General features: G+C 54.0%; 1 protein-coding gene across 1 annotated transcript; it reads left to right on the plus strand.

Moving 5' to 3' along the window:
• Positions 1–6: 6 nt before the first annotated feature.
• Positions 7–11,941, plus strand: VPS72 (vacuolar protein sorting 72 homolog). Its single transcript, XM_089658958.1, has 6 exons — positions 7–195; positions 2,372–2,524; positions 5,650–5,770; positions 8,821–8,997; positions 10,139–10,283; positions 10,395–11,941. Exons 1-6 carry the CDS (start codon positions 79–81, stop codon positions 10,768–10,770), a joined length of 1,089 nt encoding a protein of 362 aa, XP_089515084.1. The 5' UTR covers positions 7–78; the 3' UTR covers positions 10,771–11,941.
• The last annotated feature ends 7,287 nt before the right edge of the window (positions 11,942–19,228 follow it).

Here is a 19,228-nt window from a genome sequence, read left to right on the forward strand (position 1 = left end):
GTTCCGCGCTCGTTGTTTCAGGCCTGCTGCTCCAGACTCGCTCAGTCGCCGGTCGATCGCACGGACAGCGGCACCAACATGAGCCTGGCGGAGTTGAGGGCGCCGAGGAAGACGGCGGGGAACCGCATGTCCGGCCTGCTGGGGCGGGAGGAGGAGGACGAGTTCTATAAGACCACCTACGGCGGCTTCAATGAGGTGGGGGGGTGGGAGCTGGGCCCTGAACCGGTGTGTTGTTATTATACCACATAGGGGGAGGCCTTGTAGCTGGGGCTGAGATGTCACTTCCGGGAAGGGGAGGGGCTACTGAGTGCCTGACACCCTCACAGGCTTTGTGCTCAGAGATGTGACCGTAGACGTCTCCTTTCTTCCATCGGGAAGTCGTTTCTCTCCTTCGTTCTGCAGGAAAGCCCCGTCTGGCTCGCCAATACGTAAAGCGGAGGTTTCCTTTAAATGTGAACTCCGGGCAAACCGGTAATGAGGAATACAATTTGTAACTCTGTGCAGGCAGCCTTGCGATCTTCACAGGTCCCTGACCTCTCCTGTAGAACAGTCTAACCTGGTGTAGGACACGCCTGGGCCAAAGGAACTGAATTCCGTCCGGTATCTGCTTCTTGTAGTTCCTGTACAGCAGGGCTCAGACTGCAGTGGGGAGAAGCAGCGCAAGGAGCCAGTCGGTAGCCCTGCAGTGACAGAAGCATGCTGATAGGAGGAGAGGGCAGAGTGACGGCGAGAGGCGCTTGTCACTGCTCTGATTCTTCTCTCACTGTCAAATCGCAGGCACTCTCTCAACATTTTTAGTATTTTATTCCCTATGCTGCTAATAGTAGTAAATAGATAGGACAGTATATTATATTTACTTGTTTTTAACTGTTTTTTTTCTCATTTCTCTAGTCTCTTCCTGGTTTCTGGCCTAGGCAAATGTGTCATACATCCCAGGAGTTTTCAGGAGGGGTTTTCTCAGCTAAGCACACTGCCTGCATGCCTGAGCTGAGGGCAGATGGATTCTGTGAAGTAAACGCTACGTGAATCATCTGCCCTTACTCAAGATGGCCGCAGCTAGAAATGGTGGGGTGGGGGGGTTGCATTTCTTTACATCCTGGTTTTTGGCCTAGGCAAATGTGTCATACATCCCAGGAGTTTTCAGGAGGGGTTTTCTCAGCTAAGCACACTGCCTGCACGCCTGAGCTGAGGGCAGATGGATTCTGTAAACACTACACGAATCATCTTCCCTTACTCAAGATGGCCGCAGCTAGAAATGCTGGGGGTGGGGTTTGCATTTCCTGGTTTCTGGCCTAGAAAAATAATGTCTTACATTCCGGAAGTTTTCAGGAGGGGAGGAAGGGTTTTCTCAGCTAAGCCCACTGCCTGCACGCCTGAGCTGAGGGCAGATGGATTCTGTGAAGTAAACGCTACATGAATCGCCTGCCCTTACTAAAGATGGCCACAGCTAGAAATGCTGGGGTGGAGGGGGTGGGTTTTATTTCTTTGCATTTCTTTAGTCACTTCCTGGTTTCTGGCCTAGAAAAATGATGTCATACATCCCAGAGGTTTTCAGGAGGGTAGGAGGGGTTTTCTCAGCTAAGCACATCCTCCTGCCTGCACGCCTGAGCTGAGGGCAGATGGATTCTGTGAAGTAAATGCTACATGAATCGCCTGCCCTTACTCAAGATGGCCACAGCTAGCAATGCAGGGGTGTGTGGTTTTTTTCTATTGCATTTGTTTAGTCACTTCCTGGTTTCTGGCCTAGAAAAATGATGTCCTACATCCCAGAAGTTTTCAGGAGGGGTTTTCTCAGCTAAGCACACCCTTCTGCCTGCACGCGTGAGCTGAGGGCAGATGGATTCTGTGAAGTAAATGCTACATGAATCGCCTGCCCTTACTAAAGATGGCCACAGCTAGAAATGCTGGGGCGGGGGTTTTTTTTTTTTTTGCATTTCTTTAGTCACTTCCTGTTTCTGGTTTAGGTAAATGCCATCATACGTTCAAGAAGTTTTCAGGAGGGGTTTTCTCAGCTAAGCACACCCTCCTGCCTGCACGCCTGAGCTGAGTGCAGATGGATTCCAGGAAGTAAATGCTACTGGAATCACTTGCCCTTACTCAAGATGGCCACAGCTAGAAATGCTAGGGGGAGAGGTTAATGAACCATCAAATCGCATGACAGATCTCATTGGTGTAAACCTGGTCTAAAGGAACTGAACTTCGTCCGGTATCGGCTTCTTGCAGTTCCTGTACAGCAGGGCTCAGACTGCAGTGGGGAGAAGCAGCGCAAGGAGCCATTCGGTAGCCCTGCAGTGCAAGAAGCCCTGCCGCAGGTAGCCCAGACCTCTGTAATGTGTATTAATGACCTTCCTGTGTATCTCACCTCCATTAGGAATCCGGCGACGAGGAATATAACGAGGACCGCTCCGAGAGCGAGGATGAAGTGGACTCCGACTTTGACATCGATGAGGGGGAGGAGCCAACCAGCGACCACGAGGAGGACGAGCCGAAAAAGAAGCGCAGGGTGGTGACCAAAGCCTACAAGGTACGAGAGCCATCTGATTCCAGAGTCCCCGCCATCCATCAGAGTCGGAACAAAGAGCTGGGCTCCGCCCTTCCCTTCAGGTGTTCCGGCTCTGTCCTTCCCTTCATTTCCCCGCACACTGTGAGCTGCTCACATTAGAAGCTGCAGCACTCAGAATCTGGTGCGGCTGTGCAAGGGAGCCAATCCGCTTACAGGTTTTACTGTCAAAGCTTAACCACTCCCCATCCGGCCCATGTATATAAGCGGCCGGACGGTAGCAGTTCAGGGGCGGGTTGTCGTTCATAAACGGCGCCCGCCATTTTGGACTGTGCGCGCTCCCTGGTAGCGCGCAGCACCGTGATCCTCTGGACACAGTGGAACATCGATCGTCGTACGGGACCTCTGTGCGAGGTCCTGATCATCTGATCACTGATTGGCCAATCAGTGATCACATGAATAGGAGTAAGCAAGATGTCACTTCTGACATCATTGCTTACTACGTGTGAAATCTGTGAATGATCACAGAGATCACATGGTACAGGGCCATTCACAACAGCCTTGTACCCTGTGACAAGCTGTGACCAATCACAGCTCACACAGTAGTTCTCAATGGCTGCAGGAATGCAGCCAGAGAGGAGAAGAAATGATTGCTTTTACAGCCTTTATGGGTGTAAAAGCAATCGGTGTAAAAAAAAAAAAAAAAAAATGTTCTTTATCGCTCCCCACAAGTAGTACAGGTGACACTGTACTGCCAGGGTGGCAGTATGTAAAAAAAAAAAAAAAAGCATAAATAATAATAAAAAAATAAAATAAATGTGAAAAAACAAAAAACAAAAACCTAACCCTCCACAAGTAGTATAGTGTCACTATGTACTGTACTGCTAGGGTGGCAGTATGTAAAAAAAAAAAAAAAAAAAAAAACAAAAAATAAAAATGTAAAGCAAAATTTTTTAAATTATAATTTTTGGTTATAAAGTAATTTGGGTTATCCTTCTTTTTTTTTTTTTTTTTTTTTTTTTTTTTTTTTTTTTTAACTAAAAAGATAACAATAATTTTTGGCCAAGATTTATGAAGAAAGATTATTTATTTGCAAAATTCTATAAGAAAAACACTTTTTTTCCCAATTTTTGGACTTTTTATGTTATATAGCAAAAAGAATAAAAATCCCAGCGGTGAATAAATACCACCAAATTAAATCTTTATCTGTCTCAAAAAAAATGCTAAAAATGCTAACACTTTGACCCCCTTCCGGTCCGGACACTTTGACCCCCTTCCGGTCCGGACACTTTGACCCCCTTCCGGTCCGGACACTTTGACCCCCTTCCGGTCCGGACACTTTGACCCCCTTCCGGTCCGGACACTTTGACCCCCTTCCGGTCCGGACACTTTGACCCCCTTCCGGTCCGGACACTTTGACCCCCTTCCGGTCCGGACACTTTGACCCCCTTCTCGGTCCGGACACTTTGACCCCTTCCGGTCCGGACACTTTGACCCGCTTCCGGTCCGGACACTTTGACCCCCTTCCGGTCCGGACACTTTGACCCCCTTCCGGTCCGGACACTTTGACCCGCTTCCGGTCCGGACACTTTGACCCGCTTCCGGTCCGGACACTTTGACCCGCTTCCGGTCCGGACACTTTGACCCGCTTCCGGTCCGGACACTTTGACCCGCTTCCGGTCCGGACACTTTGACCCGCTTCCGGTCCGGACACTTTGACCCGCTTCCGGTCCGGACACTTTGACCCGCTTCCGGTCCGGACACTTTGACCCGCTTCCGGTCCGGACACTTTGACCCCCTTCCGGTCCGGACACTTTGACCCCCTTCCGGTCCGGACACTTTGACCCCCTTCCGGTCCGGACACTTTGACCCCCTTCCGGTCCGGACACTTTGACCCCCTTCCGGTCCGGACACTTTGACCCCCTTCCGGTCCGGACACTGGGATTTTTATTTTTTTTGCTATGTAAATGAAATGGTCCAAAACTTAAAAAAAAAAGTGTTTTTCTTATAAAATTTTGCAAATAAATAGTATTTCATCATAAATCTTGGCCAAAATTTATTCTGTTATCTTTTAGTTTATAACCAAAAATTATAATTTTTAAACATTTTTTTTTTATTATATTATTATTTATTTATACCATGGTGACACTGTACTACTTGTGGAAGGTGATGAATATATATATATATAATTTTTTTTTTTTTTTTTTTTCACACTGATTGCTTTTACGCCCATAAAGGCTGTAAAATCAATCATTTCTCCTTCTCTCTGGATGCATTCCTGCAGCCACTGAGAAATACTGTGTGAGCTGTCACATGGTACAAGGCTGTTGTGAATGGCCCTGTACCATGTGATCTCTGTGATCATTCACAGATTTCACATGTAGTAAGCAATGATGTCAGAAGTGACATCTTGCTTACTACTCTGCATGTGATCACTGATTGGCCAGAGGTCCCGTCCAACGATCGGTATTCCTCTGGACACGGTGGGCACCGGATCACAGTGCTGCGCGCTCAAGGGAGTGCGCACAAGCAGGGGGCCACCCGACCTTGCACTGCCACCGTCTGGCCATTTATATACATGGGCCGGATGGGAAGTGGTTAATTATTGGAACTTTTGGGGAGCTGGTACCGAAATTGACAGGTACCCACTTCCGCTGAGATCGCCTAGGCGATCGGAAGCGGAAGTCGTCCTCCCAAACCCAACCCCCCTCCCTCCCCATAGTCTTCTGGGACACGTGACAGGTCCCAGAAGTCTACGGGGTCATTCACAAAGCGCAGCGCTTCTCGCACATGCGCAGTGGGCACCCCACTGTGAAGCTGCAAGCTGTCACCCACACTGAAGATGCCGGCGCCTGCAACACCAGACGGCTGGTGAAACGGGCTGCGGGGAGGACACCGCGGGATTGTGGGACAGGTGAGTGACTTTTTTAAAAGTCAGCAGCTACAGTTTTTGTATTTTTTTTTTTTTTTTTTTTTTTACAGTGGAACTCCGCTTTAATCAGAATACTAAAATTCTTGTGTTTGGAGTGGGTTGGTATGTGATGTACTCCGGAGCAAAATGATTAAAGTGAAAGGTTGGTGATGAATACATATCCTGATTTCCCTTTTCTTTCTTTTTTTTTTCTTTTATACAACCATGGCATTTGCAGGAGCCAATCAAGCTTCTTAAACCTAAACCCAAACCTAAAGCGGATGCAGCATCAAGCAGCGCCCCCAAGAGCCGCCCTGAGAAGCCTCCCCCCCAGGAGACCACAGAGGACAGTGTAGACAGTGAGTATGATGCCCGACGAGAGATCCTCGAGAGATTCCGGCCACACTTGTGATCTCGGGGCTGCGAGGACTAAAAGTGCAATGAAGCCATAAAATGAACCAAATGCTTCACTCTGCGGACAAACCTTTGTAGACCCTCCACCAGCACCCCTCTGTGAGCTGATTGGACATCTCACTCCTCCAAACCGTGGCCATTACCCACTCCCCAAAGGTGCCAATCCTTCACGGGGGGGGGGGGGGGGGGGGGGTGAAGCCTTACAGCGAAACTTCCCTTCTTGGGTGGAGTTCTGTTTTAACCACTTCCAGTCGGGACGCTTTCCCCCCCCCTTCCAGTCGGGACGCTTCCCCCCCCCTTCCAGTCGGGACGCTTCCCCCCCCCCCCTTCCAGTCGGGACGCTTCCCCCCCCCCCCTTCCAGTCGGGACGCTTCCCCCCCCCCCCCCCTTCCAGTCGGGACGCTTCCCCCCCCCCCCCCCTTCCAGTCGGGACGCTTCCCCCCCCCCCCCTTCCAGTCGGGACGCTTTCCCCCCCCCCCCCTTCCAGTCGGGACGCCTCCCCCCCCCCCCCCCCTTACAGTCGGGACGCCTCCCCCCCCCCCTTCCAGTCGGGACGCTTCCCCCCCCCCCCCCCTTCCAGTCGGGACGCTTCCCCCCCCCCCCCTTCCAGTCGGGACGCTTCCCCCCCCCCCCCCCTTCCAGTCGGGACGCTTCCCCCCCCCCCCCCTTCCAGTCGGGACGCTTCCCCCCCCCCCCTTCCAGTCGGGACGCTTCCCCCCCCCCCCCCCCCTTCCAGTCGGGACGCTTCCCCCCCCCCCCTTCCAGTCGGGACGCTTCCCCCCCCCCCCCCCTTCCAGTCAGGACGCTTCCCCCCCCCCCCCCCCTTCCAGTCAGGACGCTTCCCCCCCCCCCCCCCCTTCCAGTCGGGACGCTTCCCCCCCCCCCCTTCCAGTCGGGACGCTTCCCCCCCCCTTCCAGTCGGGACGCTTCCCCCCCCCTTCCAGTCGGGACGCTTTCCCCCCCCTTCCAGTCGGGACGCTTTCCCCCCCCTTCCAGTCGGGACGCTTTCCCCCCCCTTCCAGTCGGGACGCTTTCCCCCCCCCTTCCAGTCGGGACGCTTTCCCCCCCCTTCCAGTCGGGACGCTTTCCCCCCCCTTCCAGTCGGGACGCTTTCCCCCCCCTTCCAGTCGGGACGCTTTCCCCCCCCTTCCAGTCGGGACGCTTTCCCCCCCCTTCCAGTCGGGACGCTTTCCCCCCCCTTCCAGTCGGGACGCTTTCCCCCCCCTTCCAGTCGGGACGCTTTCCCCCCCCTTCCAGTCGGGACGCTTTCCCCCCCTTCCAGTCGGGACGCTTCCCCCCCCCCCCTTCCAGTCGGGAGGCTTTCCCCCCCCCCCTTCCAGTCGGGAGGCTTTCCCCCCCCCCTTCCAGTCGGGAGGCTTTCCCCCCCCCCTTCCAGTCGGGAGGCTTTCCCCCCCCCCCTTCCAGTCGGGACGCTTCCCCCCCCCCCCCTTCCAGTCGGGACGCTTTCCCCCCCCCCCCCTTCCAGTCGGGACGCTTTCCCCCCCCCCCCCCCCTTCCAGTCGGGACGCTTTCCCCCCCCCCCCCCCTTCCAGTCGGGACGCTTTCCCCCCCCCCCTTCCAGTCGGGACGCTTTTCCCCCCCCCCCCCTTCCAGTCGGGACGCTTCCCCCCCCCCCCTTCCAGTCGGGACGCTTCCCCCCCCCCCCTTCCAGTCGGGACGCTTCCCCCCCCCCCCCCCTTCCAGTCGGACGCTTTCCCCCCCCCCCCCTTCCAGTCGGGACGCTTTCCCCCCCCCCCCTTCCAGTCGGGACGCTTTCTCCCCCCCCCCCCTTCCAGTCGGGACGCTTCCCCCCCCCCCCTTCCAGTCGGGACGCTTCCCCCCCCCCCCCTTCCAGTCGGGACGCTTTCACCCTTTCCAGTCCAGGCCAATTTTCAGATTTCAGCGCTGTCACACTTTGAATGACAATTGCGCGGTCATGCAACACTGCACCCATATGAAATTTTTAGCATTTATTTTGAGACAGATAAAACTTTATTTTGTTGGTATTTATTCACCACTGGGATTTTTTTTTTTTTTTTGCTATATAAATGAAAAAGGCCAAGAATTTTGAAAAAAAAAGTGTTTTTCTTATACACTTTTGCAAATAAATAATATTTCATCATAAATTTTGGCCAAAATTGATTTCGTTATCTTTTAAGTAAAAAAACAAAAAAACAAATTATTTTATAAGCAAAAATTATAATTTTTTAAATTTTTTTTTTTTTACATTTTTATTTTATTTTTTTATATTAATATTTATGGGGTTTTTTTCCTACATGCTGTCACCCTAACAGTAGTGCCACCATGGTGACACTGTACTACTTGTGGGGGGTGATGAAGATTTTTTGGTTTTTTTACACTGATTGCTTTTACACCCATAAAGGCTGTAAACGCAATCACTTCTCCTTCTCTCTAGCTGCATTCTTGCAGCCATTGAGAACCACTGTGTGAGCTGTGATTGCTCACAAGCTTGTCGCATGGTACAGGCTGTTGTGAATGGCCCTGTACCATGTGATCTCTGTGATCATTCAAAGATTTCACATGTAGTAAGCAATGATGGCAGAAGTGACATCTTGCTTACTACTCTGCATGTGATCACTGATTGGTCAATCAGTGATCACATGATTGGGACCTCACACAGAGGTCCCGTACGACGGTCGGTGTTCCAGTGTGTCCAGAGGACACAGCGGACACCGGATTGCGGTGCTGAGCGTTCCCAGGGAGCGTGCACAGTCCAAACTGGCGGGCGCCGTTTATGAACGGCAACCCGCCCCTGGAGTGCCACCGTCCGGCCGTTTATATACAGCGGCCGGACGGCAAGTGGTTAATGTGGAGTTGGCCTCCCTTTTTGTGGCTGTAACATCCTCCATTCTTCTAGAAAGGCTTTCCACAAGAGTTTGGAGTCTGTCTTTGGGGATTTGTACAGTCAGGAACTGATGTCGGCTGAGCTCCGTACAACAGCCGCGTACGTCTTGCGTTCATTTTCCCTTTTCAGGTCGGAAGCAGATGCGTCAGTCCACCACCGAGCACACCCGGCAGACCTTCCTCCGCATGCAGGAGCGCCAGGTCCAGTCCCGCAAGAAGAAAGGTCCCCATCCCGACCGGCCCCTGACGCAGGAGGAGCTACTGGAGGAAGCAAAGATCACTGAGGAGATCAACATCCGCTCACTAGGTATTGGGTCACTGATGAGTTATGTGATGGCTGCGTGTGCTCATAGGAGGAGAAACGGATTCTGCACCACAGGAGCTTACACTCTAATGTTCCATCAGTCTCATGCTATTATTATTATACATTTATATAGCTCTGACATAGACCGCAGTGCTGTACAGAGAACACTGAGCCAGTCCACCAGAAGAGCTTACACTCTAATGTCCCCTCCCCCCACAGTCACATCAGTCTCTGTACCAGAGGAGCTTACAATCTAATGTCTCCTCCCCCACAGTCACTATTATTATTATACATGTATATAGCTCTGACATAGACCGCAGTGCTGTACAGAGAACACTGAGGCAGTCACCCCAGGAGCTTACACTCTAATGTCCCCTCCCCCACAGTCGCACACTATTATTATACATTTATATAGCTCTGACATATACCGCAGTGCTGTACAGAGAACGCTGAGCCAGTCACCAGAGGAGCTTACACTCTAATGTCCCCTCCCCCGCAGTCACACCAGTCTCTGTACAGAGGAGCTTACACTCTAATGTCCCCTCCCCCACAGTCACATCAGTCTCTGTACCAGAGGAGCTTACACTCTAATGTCCCCTCCCCCACAGTCACATCAGTCTCTGTACCAGAGGAGCTTACACTCTAATGTCCCCTCCCCCACAGTCCCATCAGTCTCTGTACCAGAGGAGCTTACATTCTAATGTCCCCTCCCCCACAGTCACATCAGTCTCTGTACCAGAGGAGCTTACACTCTAATGTCCCCTCCCCCACAGTCACATCAGTCTCTGTACAGAGGAGCTTACACTCTAATGCCCCCTCCCCCAGAGTCACACACTATTCATGAAGATATGTATAAAGCACAGATAGTGCAAATCTCACTGGGGTTCTAGCCCCCCCCCCCCCCCCTTTCAGTAGTGGAGAGATTTCTCATCATATCCTGTCGCTCTGACACAGTGTCACCAAAACAGGAAGTGGGGGGGAAATCGGCCAGCGGGCTCACGGACAGCAGTAAAATCCTGACAGCGTCTGATCCTTCCTTACTCCATGTAAAACTAAATCCAAGTTTCGGGTGGAGTTGGGGGTAAAGCTGTGGTGTTCCATTGTTTGGCGGTTCTCTAACAGCCCCTCGCTGTTGTCACGGCAGAGAATTACGAGCGCCTAGAAGCCGACAAGAAGAAGCACGTGCAGAAGAAGAGGCGCTGCGTGGGGCCGACCGTTCGCTACCACTCTGCCACCATGCCGCTCATCACCGAGCTCAACGTGAAGGAGGAGAACGTGGACGTGGAGGGGTGAGTGCCCATTATAGTCCCTGCATAGAGCGCTCATTTGCATGACCACACCCCCTAACATGGCCGCTCGGGTAAACCACGCCTAAAAAAAAAAAATAATTGTTCTTTTAGGTTGGAGCATGAGCAGATGGGGGATTCCTCCACGGGGCCCCCTGCCAGCAAATGCTCCCGCACCTTCATCACCTTCTCCGACGACGAAGCCTTCGAGCGGATCTTCCCCAAAAGCAAGGCCAAGATGCCGGTCCGAGAGGTGTGTCCGGTCACCCACAAACCGGCCCAGTACCGGGACCCCATCACCGACATCCCCTATTACAACGCCCGGGCCTTCAAGATCATCCGCGAGGCGTACAAGAAATACATCACCGCTCACGGCCTGCCCAACGCCGCTATGGCCGCCGCCATGGGTCCGGCCGGCGCTGCGTCCGACGCAGGACAACGCAGCACACGGCAGAAGATCGTTATCAAACAGAGCGTTCCGGTTACATAAGGCCAAGGTGTTGTCATGGACATCTATGGGGGGGGGGAGGGGCAATCGGACGACCCAAATGATCACTGGGGGACTTTTACTTTTTTTTTTGTTTTTTTTTTTTTACTTCGGAAATTTGAATGAAAATCTTTAAAGTAAACCCCTACATAAACCTATAAGTTATACCTTTTTATCTGCCACCATCTCTTCTCTACAGCCTCACAAAACACACAGCTTATCTCCAGAAGGCAGGGGGGCACAGCATAGGGCTGAGTGTAATCTGAGACATGAGTGGAGGGAATGGACAGGTGCCACCCACTACACAGCCTCATAGGGAAACGTGCACAGCTGATCCTGCTGTGTGCTGGGAAGGAGGGGGGGTGGGACTGTCTGCGGGGGGTTGGGCATAGGCTGTCAGTGTGAATTCTGTGTGCTCTCCCTGTCACTTCTGACAGTCCCTGCCCCCTCCCCAGCACACAGCAGATTGATTGACAAGCTCAGCTGTGCATTTTTCCCTATGAGGCTGTGTAGAGGGTGGGGTGTGTCCATTCCCTCCACTCAGGTCTCAGATTACACTCAGTTCTATGCTGCGCTTCCCTTCTGGAGATAAGCTGTGTGCTTTATGAGGCTGTAGAGAAGAGATGGTAGCTGATAAAGAGGTATAACTTACAGGTTTATGTAGTGTTTTACTTTGAGACTCAGGTCTCAGATTACACTCAGCTCTATGCCATGCCTTCTGGAGCAAAGCTGTGTGCTTTATAAGGCTGTAGCGAAGAGATGGCTGCAGAAAAAGAGGTATAACTTACAGGTTTATGTAGGGCTTTACTTTGAGACTCAGGTCTCAGATTACACTCAGCTCTATGCCATGCCTTCTGGAGATATGCTGTGTTCTTTATGAGGCTGTAGTGTGTTCTTGCCTCAGTCCACAGTACATAGTGTGAATTCTGTCTGTTCTCTCCTGTCGCTTCTATGTGCTATGGACAAAGGCAATCACAAACTATGGAAGGATATGCTTTGTTCATTTTTCATTTCAGCCCCTTTAACTTGGGAGACGGTCAGGCTGAAATGTTTTTTTGTTCCAAATTAAAATGAAAAACATGTTACAGTGCTGCTGATCCCCAATCTTTGAGTACACTATAAATCATCACCGTGTAACACAATGGCTTTGTTTATAATAAACCGTTACCACTGATTACTGTACGGGTTGACGTTGAGGTCACATGACCGCTATACAATTGGGCTTCCAGGCCTGGTGAGGGCAGGGGGCGGAGACTTGCTAGGAGGATCCTCAGCTTCCATCGACATCACGTCAGGAAGCAGCTCCTGGTGTTGGGGTTGCGGGTGAGGGGGTGGGGGGGGGACATGTCTACATTGCTTGAGGGTGGGCAGTTCAATAAGCAGGGAATTTCTGAACACGCAGGATTTATATGGCAACAACAGTGTGCACAGAGCTCTTCAAAGTAATGGGAGACGGTCCACTTCAAGAGCAAGAGGTAAGGAGGGCCCTGCCCACAGGAGCTTGCAATCTAAAAGCGAGAGGCAAGTGATACCAAAGGAAGTCACTGATCATTCTACGTCTTAAAGGCCGAAGTCCAGGAATCCAGCCGCTTTGTAAAAAGTGAAGGCACGCTATGAGTTAGTGTTACTAAACCTAGGACCCCGCATTCACTATATCCGCTCTCCCCGGACCCCGCGTTCACTATATCCGCTCTCCCCGGACCCCGCGTTCACTATATCCGCTCTCCCCGGACCCCGCGTTCACTATATCCGCTCTCCCCGGACCCCGCGTTCACTGTATCCGCTCTCCCCGGACCCCGCGTTCACTGTATCCGCTCTCCCCGGACCCCGCGTTCACTGTATCCGCTCTCCCCGGACCCCGCGTTCACTGTATCCGCTCTCCCCGGACCCCGCGTTCACTGTATCCGCTCTCCCCGGACCCCGCGTTCACTGTATCCGCTCTCCCCGGACCCCGCGTTCACTGTATCCGCTCTCCCCGGACCCCGCGTTCACTGTATCCGCTCTCCCCGGACCCCGCGTTCACTGTATCCGCTCTCCCCGGACCCCGCGTTCACTGTATCCGCTCTCCCCGGACCCCGCGTTCACTGTATCCGCTCTCCCCGGACCCCGCGTTCACTGTATCCGCTCTCCCCGGACCCCGCGTTCACTGTATCCGCTCTCCCCGGACCCCGCGTTCACTGTATCCGCTCTCCCCGGACCCCGCGTTCACTGTATCCGCTCTCCCCGGACCCCGCGTTCACTGTATCCGCTCTCCCCGGACCCCGCGTTCACTGTATCCGCTCTCCCCGGACCCCGCGTTCACTGTATCCGCTCTCCCCGGACCCCGCGTTCACTGTATCCGCTCTCCCCGGACCCCGCGTTCACTGTATCCGCTCTCCTCGGACCCCGCGTTCACTGTATCCGCTCTCCCCGGACCCCGCGTTCACTGTATCCGCTCTCCCCGGACCCCGCGTTCACTGTATCCGCTCTCCCCGGACCCCGCGTTCACTGTATCCGCTCTCCCCGGACCCCGCGTTCACTGTATCCGCTCTCCCCGGACCCCGCGTTCACTGTATCCGCTCTCCCCGGACCCCGCGTTCACTGTATCCGCTCTCCCCGGACCCCTCGTCCACTGTATCCGCTCTCCCCGGACCCCGCGTCCACTATATCCGCTCTCCCCGGACCCCGCATTCACTATATCCGCTCTCCCCGGACCCCGCATTCCCTATATCCGCTCTCCCCGGACCCCGCATTCACTATATCCGCTCTCCCCGGACCCCGAGTTTACTATATCCGCTCTCCCCGGACCCCTCGTCCACTATATCCGCTCTCCCCGGACCCCGCGTCCACTATATCCGCTCTCCCCGGACCCCGCGTCCACTATATCCGCTCTCCCCGGACCCCGCATTCACTATATCCGCTCTCCCCGGACCCCGCATTCCCTATATCCGCTCTCCCCGGACCCCGCATTCCCTATATCCGCTCTCCCCGGACCCCGCATTCACTATATCCGCTCTCCCCGGACCCCGCATTCACTATATCCGCTCTCCCCGGACCCCGAGTTTACTATATCCGCTCTCCCCGGACCCCTCGTCCACTATATCCGCTCTCCCCGGACCCCGCGTCCACTATATCCGCTCTCCCCGGACCCCGCATTCACTATATCCGCTCTCCCCGGACCCCGCATTCCCTATATCCGCTCTCCCCGGACCCCGCATTCACTATATCCGCTCTCCCCGGACCCCGCATTCACTATATCCGCTCTCCCCGGACCCCGCATTCACTATATCCGCTCCCCCCGGACCCCGCATTCACTATATCCGCTCTCCCCGGACCCCGCATTCACTATATCCGCTCTCCCCGGACCCCGCATTCACTATATCCGCTCTCCCCGGACCCCGCATTCACTATATCCGCTCTCCCCGGACCCCGCATTCACTATATCCGCTCTCCCCGGACCCCGCATTCACTATATCCGCTCCCCCCGGACCCCGCATTCACTATATCCGCTCTCCCCGGACCCCGCATTCACTATATCCGCTCTCCCCGGACCCCGCATTCACTATATCCGCTCTCCCCGGACCCCGCATTCACTATATCCGCTCTCCCCGGACCCCGCGTTCACTATATCCGCTCTTCTTTGTTTCTATTATAAAATTTTGCAAACAGGTAATTTTTCTCCTTCACTGATGTGCATTGATGAGGCTGCAGTGATAGGCGGCACTGATGGGTACTAATAGGAGGCACTGATTATGCTGCACTGATATGCAACAATGATGGGCACTGATAGGTGTCACGGATAGGCAGCACTGATGGGCACTGATAGGCAGCACTGCTGAGGTGGCAAGGATAGGCAGCACTGATGGGTACTGATAGGAGGCACTGATGATGCTGGACTGATCTGCAACAATGATGGGCACTGATAGGTGGCACGGATAGGCAGCACTGATGGGTACTGATAGGCAGCACTAATGAGTTGGCAAGGATAGGCAGCACTGATAGGCACTGATGAGGTGGCACGGATAGGCAGCACTGATATGCAACGATGATGGGCACGGACTGGCAGCACTGCTGGGCAGCACTGATGGGTGGCACTGCTGGGCACTGATCATCAGTTGCGGCGAACTGAAGTGGGAGTGGGTAGCTGTCTAAACCAGGTACCTGCTCCTACTCAGAAGGTGCCAAATGTGGCAGCAGAGGTGGGGGAGGAGGCTTTTGCTGTTGGGTGGAACTCTGCTTTAATGTAAATGGGCCCTGAAGGTTTCTTCCAAATCCCCCTCCTCCACCCTGCCCGACCCACCACCCCCGGACAGGACAGGTGGTACTGGAGCAGCTAAACAAACATCTCTGTCTACATAGACAGGCGCACTTGTTCCCAAATTGATGTGGCGGGACATTCGACAGGAAATCAGGAGGGGGGGGGGAGGGGGTTTTATTTTTCAGGGTTGTGTTGAAAAAAGAACCAATTCTCAGTAAACCTGTTCTGTCCAATGAGTGCGTCTGTCCCACAAGGCTGTCCTTTTCTGTCCGGGGTCACAAGTAAAAGAATATTCGTCCCTTTCTTCGGTCACCTATAGGATCAGTGTATGGGGATGCAGCAGCTGCACGGACATGACCGCTTGTCCCAATTTGGGTGCAAGTGAGCGACCCCCAAATGCATACCGTCTGCATCACGCTCACCCCTGTCAGATTGGGACAAGCAGCCGTGTCCGGCAGCCGCTGCATCCCCATACCCTGACATGACTGCAAGCGGCGCCCAGCCAGGGCCCAATCCTGGTCTACGAGTCTCATCGCTCATGTGAATGAGGCCTTCCAGGTAAACAGAAAACCTAAAATACATTCAGGGACCCTGCATGTTGATTAACCACTTCCAGTCCGGACACTTTCCCCCCCCTTCCAGTCCGGACACTTTCCCCCCCTTCCAGTCCGGACACTTTCCACCCCCCCTTCCAGTCCGGACACTTTCCCCCCCTTCCAGTCCGGACACTTTCCCCCCCCCTTCCAGTCCGGACACTTTCCACCCCCCCTTCCAGTCCGGACACTTTCCCCCCCCCTTCCAGTCTGGACACTTTCCCCCCCTTCCAGTCCAGACACTTTCCCCCCCTTCCAGTCCGGACGCTTCCCCCCCCTTCCAGTCCGGACACTTTGCCCCCCTTCCAGTCCGGACACTTTCCCCCCCCCTTCCAGTCCGGACACTTTCCCCCCCTTCCAGTCCGGACGCTTTCCCCCCCCTTCCAGTCCGGACGCTTTCCCCCCCTTCCAGTCCGGACGCTTTCCCCCCCCTTCCAGTCCGGACGCTTTCACCCCCTTCCAGTCCGGACACTTTCCCCCCCCTTCCAGTCCGGAAACTTTCCCCCCTTCCAGTCCGGACGCTTTCACCCCCTTCCAGTCCGGACACTTTCCCCCCCTTCCAGTCCGGACACTTTCACCCCCCTTCCAGTCCGGACACTTTCACCCCCTTCCAGTCCGGACGCTTTCACCCCCTTCCAGTCCGGACACTTTCCCCCCCTTCCAGTCCGGACGCTTTCCCCCCCCTTCCAGTCCGGACGCTTTCACCCCCTTCCAGTCCGGACTTTTTTTTTTTTGCTATATAAATTTTTTTTTTTTTTGCTATATAAATGAAAAAGTCCAAAAATTTTGAAAAAAAGTGTTTTTCTTATAAAATTTTGCAAATAAATAATATTTCATCATAAATCTTGGCCAAAGTTTATTCAGTTATATTTTTAGTAAAAAAAAAACAACCCAAATTAGTTTATAACCAAAAATTATAATTTTAAAAATTTTTATATTTTACATTATTTTATTTTTTTATATTTGTTATTTTTCACATACACCAATCGGAGAACAATTTGCTTTCATTGAGGAGAATTCACTGTGCAGCTGCACTGCAGTCATTCTCCACTTCCACAGGGAAGGTGCAGGAATTGGGGTGATCTGAGGGGTGAAGGTCCAGGAATTGGGGTGATCTGAGGTGTGAAGGTGCAGGAATTGGGGTGGTCTGAGGGATGAAGGACCAGGATATGGGGTGATCTGAGGTGTGAAGGTGCAGGAATTGGGGTGGTCTGAGGGATGAAGGACCAGGATATGGGGTGATCTGAGGTGTGAAGGTGCAGGAATTGGGGTGGTCTGAGGGATGAAGGACCAGGATATGGGGTGATGTGAGGGATAAAGGTGCAGGAATTGGTGTGATCTGAGGGGTGTCAGTCCATAAATTGGGGTAATCTGAAGTTTGAAGGTGCAGGAATTTGGGTGATCTGAGGGGTGAAGGTGCAGGAATTGGGGTGATCTGAGGTGTGAAGTTGCAGGAATTGGGGTGATCTGAGGGGTATCGGTCCATAAACTGGGGTGATCGGAAGTTTTAAGGTGCAGGAATTTGGGTGATCTGAGGGGTGAAGGTGCAGGAATTGGAGTGATCTGCAGTGTGAAGGTCCAGGATATGGGGTGATCTGAGGAATTGGGTTGATTTGAGGTGTGAAGGTGCAAGAATTGGGGTGATCTGAGGGGTGTCGGTCCATAAACTGGGGTGATCTGAGGGGTGAAGGTTCTGAAATTGGGGTGAGCTGAGGTTTGGAGGTGCGGGAATTGGGGTGATGTAAGGGGTGAAGGTGCAGGAATTGAGATGATCCGAGGTTTGAAGGTGCAGGAATTGGGGTGATCTGAGGTGTAAAGGGGTAGGAATTAGGGTGATGTGAGGGGGGAAGGTGCAGTAATTGGGGTGATCAGAGATTTGAAGATGCGGGAATTGGGGTGATCTGAGGAATCATGGTGCAGGAATTGGGGTGATCTGAGGGGTGACTGTTCATGAGTTGGGGTGATGTGAGGAGTGAAGGTGCAGGAATTGGGGTGGCTTCAGGTATGAAGGTGCAGGAATTGGGGTGATCTGAGGTGTGGGGGAACCCCACCTAGTTCTTGGGTAGGTCTTGCCTTGGCAGGCCTCCCTAAGAAAGGGGTCTGCCTGGTTTAGCCTGGGTGGACCATGAGTACCCCATCCCCCGTCAGCAGACCCCGGGGGGATCCTTTGACTTCTAAGGAGGACCATGTGTACACCCTGTGCACTTTTTTCGTGTGCTCTCTTTTTTTGCACCCGGTATTTGGTTTCAAATGTACTCACTGCAACGTGGAGCTAAAATGGGTTACATGGGAACGCTCGGTCTGGGAACGGGGTCTGGGGGAACACTCGGTCTGTGGACGGGGTCTGTTGGAACGCTCGGTCTGTGGACGGGGTCTGTTGGAACACTCGGTCTGTGGACGGGGTCTGTTGGAACGCTCGGTCTGTGGACGGGGTCTGGGGGAACGCTCGGTCTGTGGACGGGGTCTGGGAGAACGCTCGGTCTGTGGACGGGGTCTGGGGGAACGCTCGGTCTGTAGACGGGGTCTGTTGGAACGCTCGGTCTGTGGACGGGGTCTGGGGGAACGCTCGGTCTGTGGACGGGATCTGGGGGAACGCTCGGTCTGTGGACGGGGTCTGTTGGAACGCTCGGTCTGGGGACGGCGTCTGTTGGAACGCTCGGTCTGGGGACGGGGTCTGTTGGAACGCTCGGTCTGGGGACGGGGTCTGCTAGAACGCTCGGCCTGGGGACGGGGTCTGTTGGAACGTTCGGCCTGGGGACGGGGTCTGTTGGAACGCTCGGTCTGGGGACGGGGTCTGTTGGAACGCTCGGTCTGGGGACGGGGTCTGTTGGAACGCTCGGTCTGAGGACGGGGTCTGCTGGAACGCTTGGTCTGAGGACGGGGTCTGCTGGAACGCTCGGTCTGGGGACGGGGTCTGTTGGAACGCTCGGTCTGGGGACGGGGTCTGTTGGAACGCTCGGTCTGGGGACGGGGTCTGTTGGAACGCTCGGTCTGAGGACGGGGTCTGCTGGAACGCTCGGTCTGGGGACGGGGTCTGCCGGAACGTTCGGTCTGGGGACGGGGTCTGTTGGAACGTTCTGTCTGGGGGAACGCTCGGTCTGAGGACGGGGTCTGCTGGAACGCTCGGTCTGGGGACGGGGTCTGCTGGAACGCTCGGTCTGGGGACGGGGTCTGCTGGAACGCTCGGTCTGGGGACGGGGTCTGTTGGAACGCTCGGTCTGGGGACGGGGTCTGTTGGAACGCTCGGTCTGAGGACGGGGTCTGCTGGAACACTCGGTCTGGGGACGGGGTCTGCTGGAACGTTCGGTCTGGGGACGGGGTCTGTTGGAACGTTCTGTCTGGGGGAATGCTTGGTCTGGGGACGGGGTCTGTTGGAACGCTTGATCTGGGGGACAGGGTCTGTTGGAACGCTCGGTCTGGGGGAATGCTCGATCTGGGGATGGGGTCTGTTGGAACGCTTGATCTGGGGGAATGCTTGGTCTGGGGACAGGGTCTGTTGGAATGTTCGGTCTGGAGGAATGTTCGATCTGGGGACGGGGTCTCTTTAATACAGATCAAAACACATGTACTAGTGACCTTTTGGAACAGGCGATGGACCATTCAGCATGCAGTTCTACTAACTGTCCACTAG

Source organism: Staurois parvus, unplaced genomic scaffold (genome assembly GCF_062004578.1).
Source record: "Staurois parvus isolate SC_StPar_1 unplaced genomic scaffold, SC_StPar_1.0 ptg001115l, whole genome shotgun sequence".
Lineage (NCBI taxonomy): Eukaryota > Metazoa > Chordata > Amphibia > Anura > Ranidae > Staurois > Staurois parvus.